The sequence below is a fragment of the Cebus imitator genome, unplaced genomic scaffold (genome assembly GCF_001604975.1).
Source record: "Cebus imitator isolate Cc_AM_T3 unplaced genomic scaffold, Cebus_imitator-1.0 Scaffold23, whole genome shotgun sequence".
Classification (NCBI taxonomy): domain Eukaryota; kingdom Metazoa; phylum Chordata; class Mammalia; order Primates; family Cebidae; genus Cebus; species Cebus imitator.
The window spans coordinates 9981267-9989355 of record NW_016107338.1 but is presented as its reverse complement, the minus strand read 5'-3'; the positions used below and the strand labels follow the sequence as shown (position 1 = coordinate 9989355).

Below are 8089 nucleotides of genomic sequence, written 5' to 3'. Positions count from 1 at the left end.
TTACCCAGGCTGGAGTGCAATGGCGCGATCTTGGCTCACCGCAACCTCCGCCTCCTGGGTGCAGGCAATTCTCCTGCCTCAGCCTCCTGAGTAGCTGGGACTACAGGCACGCGCCACCACGCCCAGCTAATTTTTTGTATTTTTAGTAGAGACGGGGTTTCACCATGTTGACCAGGATGGTCTCGATCTCTTGACCTCGTGATCCACCCACCTCGGCCTCCCAAAGTGCTGGGATTCAGGCGTGAGCCACCGCGCCCAGCCAATTTTATGTCTTTTTAATATTCTGTGTGTATCTGTAAAGTTTCCTACTTTCACTACTTAGGAACTAAACTCTGTTGCTAATTTTCTTTATCCTTTGATCCATAGATAAATATGCTGAAGAACCAGTGACCGTGGAATTAACAATAGCTTTTTAAAAAATTAGAAGCCAAGCAACTGATCTGAGCTAGTTTCCTAGATTTTTCAGATCTAACTGGTCCTGGTGCCGTTGGAAATCATGATAAAGTTCTAGTTTTGGGCAGAACCTCTTTGCCCTAATGCTTTTCTGGCCATTCCTTCTTGGCTGTAGGTCATCACTGCTAGATAGGTCTATGAGTTCAGTGCTTTTTCTTCTAGAGAGGATAACTTTATTTAGTTTAAAAAAAAGTTGTTAACCAGAAGATGCTGTGAGGTCTAAGTTAAAGCACTACTACCCTAAACTGAGAATTAATAATCCTTCAGCTCTGGAATGCCTAGTGAAAAAGAAAAGAATATACATTTGTTAAGCATCTACTGCAAATTGAATGCTAGACATATAATTTTCCATTTAATTTTTATAGTAACCATATGAGGTATCTCATATTCTCCCTACTTTAGGTAAGAAACCTGAGGCCCAGGGAAGTCAGGGAACCTGCTGAGTCATACAGCTTATAAATTATGGAGCCACCATGATTTGCCTGACTCCAAACCCTTATGTATGTTCTTACCTAATGTTATCAACTGCCCTTAGTCCACTTACTAGCTCTGTGATTTTGAGAAAGTGTATTCAATATATAAAATGTATTAATAATTATATCAACCTCAGAGAGTTCTTAATAAGGATTAAATAAGATCGATTTTAAGCCCTCAGCAAGGTGTTTGCACATAGTAAAACACAAGAAAGGTTGGCTGCTATTATTATTAGTTGATTTTGTTTTTATTTCGAAGAGGCATACAGCCTAAACATTCCTAATTTAGGGGGTTGTTAGATAACAACCCTTAAATTTTTAGCTTAAAGTGCAAATATTCCCTGAGAGGCTTTAGGCGGTGGGCTTGGTCTGTTGGTAGCTGAGAAGGAATAGGAGTTTGTTTGAATGAATGGACGTAGGAGTTTGGGCATTGTGGGACAGTTGTAAAGGAAGAGATACTATATGTGTTACAGTTGTAAACTCTGGATTGCCAAAAAAAATGACTTATTTAGTTAGAAGAAAGAGGTAGCACAATGGCACTAACAACCACTTTTTGCTGTTTCGCCTGAGGCTTTGGTGGAGACAGGCCTTGGAAAATTCTGCTTCCAAAGGTTCTACTAAGAGATGCTTTGTCCTAGTGTCTGAAACATTTTTCATTGCAGGGCTAAACTCTGAATGAGCAAAGTGGGAAGAAAGTGCTATCCCCTCAGACTTTAACCTTCACTTTGGGACATGTTCTTTGTTATTCCCAGGCCCTTGACTAGGCACTATTTTAGCATGTCACTCTGGCATAGAGAGAGCTTTTAGGGAATCTCTGAAGAACCACTTTCTTCCTCTAAAAGAAGTTATTTATCCAGTGAGAAAAATAACCCGAAGATAAGTTCTTCTTACAGGAATGGTTGCTAGGTTTTTTGTCTTAGAATTCGGAGGCCTTAGCTACTTAGTGACTATTTATCATCTGTAGAACTTCCTTGTGTATTTGCAAGCCATTGCTGTATTTATGTCTGCTGATATGATATTTATGTCTTATAATGATAAGGTTATTTGACAATGATATCAGTTAGCTGGTATGACATGGAAGAAAATTACTAGGGCTGGAGAATTAATCAAAAACTTTAACAGACCTATATGACAGACATGAGTGTCTAAGGGAGCAAAGAATTGTTATTCTGCTTACATATTAATTTAGACTAGCTGTGACATGAATTGTATTAAGAAATTATGTCTTCTGGGTGCAAAGTACCTAGGCTTTGCTGTCCTGACAGAACTGGATTAGCTCAAGAGATCACAGGAGCAAGAGGAGGAGGGCAACAAGAACAAAGGAAGGCAGAGGAGCCAAGGAGGACTGAGGGTGGAGAGGCCTAGAGGCATTTTGTCTTCACTGTACTTTGGAGCATTGAAGCTGACATTCAAAGGAGTTGTGGGCTCTAAGCTCTTGGTAATATATATCTTGAGTTAATTGTTCAAAGTATAAATTCTATCTTTTTTTAATACCAAACTAGCTAAATTTAAGTATAAATGTAAGTAAGAGCAATTTCTTCCCCAGTTCTTTCAGGTCATGGCACACGTAAAAAATGGTTGAACACCTTGCCACTCTACTATACCCTACAGGCTAAGCAGATCAATAGCTGGTTACCCCAGAAACAAACCAACCAACTAATTTGCAGAGACTAATGCAAATATTATAGATAATAGTCCTAATACTTGTAAAACTATATGAAGCAGGGATTAGGTTTGTCAAAAGTGATTTACAATATCACAAACAGAAATTTTTAAGTAAACTTTTTTAGACTAACGATTTTAGGATTTAAGAAAGCAGCCTCAACTAGTTTAAGAGTGAAAGTGAAAGTAAAGACAGTTTACTTCTTACTTAACAGAATAAAGTAGTGTGAAGACCAGTCAAGACATTCCAGACATTTTAGGTAATGGCCTTTTGCTTTATCTTTATCCTTTTTGGTTGGTTGGTTGGTTGGTTGGAGTTTTTTTTGCTTTTTATTTTGAAATAATTTTAGACTCCAAAGTCGCAAAAAAATAGTACAGAGAAGTCTCACGTACCCATCATCCATTGATGGCATCTTACATAACTACAGAGTATTATCAAAACCAGGAAGTCGATAAACTACACACAATACTATTAACTAGACTTACTGAAGTTTCACCAGTTTTACATTCACTTATTTTTCACAGCTTCTTCATCACTCACAAAATAACTGCTTCATACTCTCTCTTACAGTCACACCTTCCTCTTTCTTTGTCCCTGACATCATTTATCTGTTCTCCACCTCTACAATTTTGTCATTTTGAGAATGTGACAATAATGGAATCATGCAATAAGGAACCTTTCAAGACTGGCTCTTTTTCACTCAGTTCAATGCCTTTAAGATTCATCCAGGTTGTTGGTTATTCCTTTTTGTTGTGTTTCCATGCATCTTTTATTTATTCTATTGTATATATAAGACAGTACAGTTTATTTAACCATTCTTTTATTTTATTTTATTTTTTTTGAGGACTGTAGCTCTGTCACCAGGCTGGAGTACAGTGGCACGGTCTCAGCTAATGGCAACCTCCGCCTCCCAGGTTCAAGCGATTCTTCTGCCTCAGCCTCACGAGTAGCTGGGATTACAGGCACGCGCTGTCACACCCAGCTAATTTTTGTATTTTTAGTAGAGATAAGGTTTCACCATGTTGGCCAGAATGGTCTCAATCTCCTGACATCATGATCCACCTACCTCGGCCTTCCAAAGTGCTGGGATTACATGCATGAGCCATTTTGCCCAGCATATTTAACCATTCTTGAAGGACATTTGAGTTGTTTCCAGTTTGGAGCTGTTATTGCCCTTGTTTTAAAATTTTCCTTAAAATATCAAAGTGTATTCCCTTTATCACATGGTAAATATTCAAATGCTGCATTATATGTGCTAAAGCTACAGACTCTGGCACAACTAATTTTCTCTCTCATTCTTACTGGGACACAAAGAAGGAAGAATTGCCCACAATGTCATCAGAACAGATCAGCTTCTTAAAATATTTTTCCATATTCCCTTCTGGTTCATCATAAATTCTGTTGTCTAATTAGGAACACATTATACATACACCTGATCATAATTTCTTTTCTGTACATAAACTTATCAGACAAATAAGCAAGCTGATTTTCCTTTATTTAAATATATCAAGACATAACTTTCTAACCTTTTTTGTGGCTTCTTACACTATATGTGATTGCAAGGCATTGCAAGACCCTAAAGTGTTTTCTGGAGTTAAAGCTAGAGGTTGTTACATGTTATTTTAGTGTGTATATATGTGTGTACACACAAATACAGGCATATATTTATAGAGAAAACCTCTTTCCTTCAGTTTCCTGATACATAAAATGAAAACAGTCATATCTTGGTAACTTGAGTCCCATCCAACTCTAAAATTTTACATTTAGGATTATTTGAAAATTAGTTTGTATATGATATATAATAAAATTTTAAAGGCCAGGCGCGGTGGCTCAAGCCTGTAATCCCAGCACTTTGGGAGGCCGAGGCGGGTGGATCACAAGGTCAAGAGATCGAGACCATCCTGGTCAACATGGTGAAACCCCGTCTCTACTAAAAATACAAAAAATTAGCTGGGCATGGTGGCGTGTGCCTGTAATCCCAGCTACTCAGGAGGCTGAGGCAGGAGAATTGCCTGAACCCAGGAGGCGGAGGTTGCGGTGAGCCGAGATCGCGCTATTGCACTCCAGCCTGGGTAACAAGAGCGAAACTCCATCTCAAAAAAAAAATAAATAAATAAAATAAAATAAAATAAAATAAAATTTTTACCTGCATAGAAAGTGCCCAAATACCTGATTACTCAGAAGCACTGAGAAGACGTCCCCAAATAAATATTAACAATGAAATAAAAGATCACATTTACATATTCAAGAAACAGTAAATTGATTAATAAATAGTAACTTGATTAATGTTTTCTATTCCATACATGTACTGTACGAATACATTAACGACAAACTATGGGATGCTTCCTACTTTTAAACATTCTACTCTATAAAGTTTCACGTCCACAGTTGTTACCACTGTTAAGCTGTTGTAGGAAATTGCCAAACAATAAATTTACATTTTTTATAAGTCAATATAACTCTTGTGTTCTCTTGAAATTTCAGAAGCTTTTTATCTTTACTTAAGGGCATTTGTCAAAACAGGTCCCAATTGTCTATAAAAAGCATTAGTTTAAGTAATCTATTTGTTTTCAATTTAACTAGATTGCTCTTAAACTTGGTGTGACTGCTAATGATGTAAAGAATGTCATTATCTGGGGAAACCATTCCTCGACTCAGTATCCAGATGTCAACCATGCCAAGGTGAAATTGCAAGGAAAAGAAGTTGGTGTTTATGAAGCTCTGAAAGATGACAACTGGCTCAAGGGAGAATTTGTCACAGTAAGAAAAATCTATGAGCCTTCTTAACAACCGAGCGTAAAAACTCTTGAGAGACACATAGGACAGGAAACCTTCAAGGAGAGCAGGTCTTTCACAGTTGCTCTGATGAGTGCATACTTTCAGGATCATAGTAAGCCAGTCATGATCCAGTCTGATCTGATGCAATCTGTAGCATAGCAGTTGAGATTTATACCAAGATCCATGCCTTTGCATGAAGTATGATAAACTTTGTATGGGGATATATTCCTTTTCCAGAAGGATTGATAAGGCTAATATCGGGTTGTTGCATGATTTTGGAGGGGACACATTAAGCCCTGGACGTAGCCTTTCACCCCAGGGTCCATTGGAATCAATGAAAATTTTGCTATCATGATCAAATAACACTGCTGCCTTTGCCTGCCCCCTTTCCAGACTGTGCAGCAGCGTGGCGCTGCTGTCATCAAGGCTCGAAAACTATCCAGTGCAATGTCTGCTGCAAAAGCCATCTGTGACCACGTCAGGGACATCTGGTTTGGAACCCCAGAGGTAAAGGTTTAGTAATTTGCACAGGTCACTATTTTATTTTTGTTGCCTGATACTATAATATAAAAAGAGTATAGCCTTTGCTACAGTCAGGTTAGGTTCATTTCTCAGCTCGGCTGCCTGCTAACTACGTAACCTTGGGAGTTTCTTAGCCTTGACCTTTCTGAGCTGTTTTGTCATCTTTTACATGATATTACTATTATACACAGGGTTGTGAGGGTTAAAGGAGATTAAATATGGAAAACAGCACAATGCCTGATACACAGTAGGGGTGAAATTTTTTCTTCTAGTCCACAGGTTCCTCATCTGCAAAATGAGGATTAGGTTTCCCTGGCCTACTTCACATATGATATGGATGAATGGAATGAAATAATATCCATGAAAGTTATCTTGTCGTGGAAGTACCTGTTGCTGATGATAGTTCCTTACATAGTAATGATGTTGTGAACATTGTAAGAAAGGGTCACCTTGTTTAATTTTATTAGTTCAGATGTCAGTTGTATGAACTAATCACCATGAGAATGTGAAACATTGTTCTTTTCAGGGAGAGTTTGTGTCCATGGGTGTTATCTCTGATGGCAACTCCTATGGTGTTCCTGATGATCTACTCTACTCATTCCCTGTTGTAATCAAGGTAAGGTATTTTGGAGTTATTTTTCTTCTTTGAGAAAGTAGTTATCTGTTAAAGAATGGTATTACTGGCCAAACACAATGGCTCACTCCTATAAGCCCAACACTTTGGAAGGCCAAGGTGGCAAGATTGCTGGAGCCCAGGAGTTCAAGACCAGCCTGGGCAACATAGTGAGACCCCATCTCTACAAAAATAAAATAACCAGGCATGGTGGTGCACACCTGTGGTCCCAGCTTCTTGAAAGGCTAAGGTAGGAGGATCACTTGAGCTTAGGAGGTCAAGGCTGCAGTGAACCATGACAGTACCCCTGTACCATGCCCTCGGCAACAGAGTGGAACCCTGTCCCCCCAAAAAACAGAATGGTATAACTTCGTCTAGAAAATTGTTCCTTTACTAAAGTAGACATTTTTCTCAGCTTTAAAACAATATGTATTTCAACTTCAGGTCACTAAATTTTTTGTGATTGAAATTAATCTGGAAAGGAAGATTCAGCTCTTCCCACTAGACACAGTAGGTTATTATGCCTCTAGTATTAGAGACCTACAAATAGTATATTTCTGAATGAAGCAAAGTCTTTCAGTGTTGTTGCTCTTTATTATAACTGTGCTAAAGTCAATCATTTTTAAAGTTCTTTTTTTTTTTAATTTAGATTCAAGGGGTCTTAAATTCAAGTGTTGAGTTTTTATTAGAATTATCTATTAAGATCTGGATTCTGATTTACTTCTTTAGACTCAGACTTTAAAACAAATAAATATAAGTTCAAACTAGGTTGTTGCTTATTGGAAGATCAGTTCCCGTTTAAATCTCTTATTTGCATTATTTTCAAACAGAATAAGACCTGGAAGTTCGTTGAAGGTCTCCCTATTAATGATTTCTCACGTGAGAAGATGGATCTTACTGCAAAGGAACTGACAGAAGAAAAAGAAACTGCTTTTGAATTTCTTTCCTCTGCCTGACTAGACAGTAATGTTACTAAATGCCTCAAAGCTGAAGAATCTAAATGTCGTCTTTGACTCAAGTACCAAATGATAATAATGCTATACTTAAATTACTTGTGAAAAACAACACATTTTAAAAATTATGTGCTTCTTGGTACAGGTTTGTGAATGACAATTTATCATCATCCTGTTAGTGTGCATTCTAAATAAATATATATTCGAATGAAAGTGGCTCAGACACTGTTTCTAGCTAATATTTAGTGTCTATTCAGAAAACAAACTTGCAGCCAGGCACGGTGGCTCACATCTGTAATCCCAGTACTTTGGGAGGCTGAGGCAGGCACATCACCTGAGGTCAGGAGTTCGAGACAAGCCTGGCAACATAGTGATACCACGTCTCTACTAAAAAATAGTGGAGATGGGAGCCTGAGGCAGGAGAATAGCTTGTCCCAAGAGGCAGAAGTTACAGTGAGCTGAGATCATGCCACTGCACTCCAGCGTGAACAAATGAAACTCCTCAAAAAAAGAAAAGAAAGGCCGGGCGCGGTGGCTCAAGCCTGTAATCCCAGCACTTTGGGAGGCCGAGGCGGGTGGATCACGAGGTCAAGAGATCAAGACCATCCTGGTCAACATGGTGAAACCCCGTCTC

The 8089-nt window shown here is 38.4% G+C and overlaps 1 protein-coding gene across 2 annotated transcripts in view; it reads left to right on the top strand.

The window, feature by feature from the left end:
* Positions 1 to 7668, top strand: part of MDH1 (malate dehydrogenase 1) — an 18912-nt gene extending 11244 nt beyond the window's left edge. Inside the window, exons 6-9 of one of the 2 annotated variants that reach the window (XM_017522168.2) lie at positions 5173 to 5349; positions 5761 to 5874; positions 6416 to 6505; positions 7333 to 7668. In XM_017522168.2, coding sequence (XP_017377657.1) covers positions 5173 to 5349; positions 5761 to 5874; positions 6416 to 6505; positions 7333 to 7458 — 507 coding nt within the window. In that variant the 3' untranslated portion in view covers positions 7459 to 7668. The remainder of the gene's footprint in view (positions 1 to 5172; positions 5350 to 5760; positions 5875 to 6415; positions 6506 to 7332) is intronic. The other variant, XM_017522169.2, reaches the window with a different exon arrangement.
* Positions 7669 to 8089: the final 421 nt, after the last annotated feature.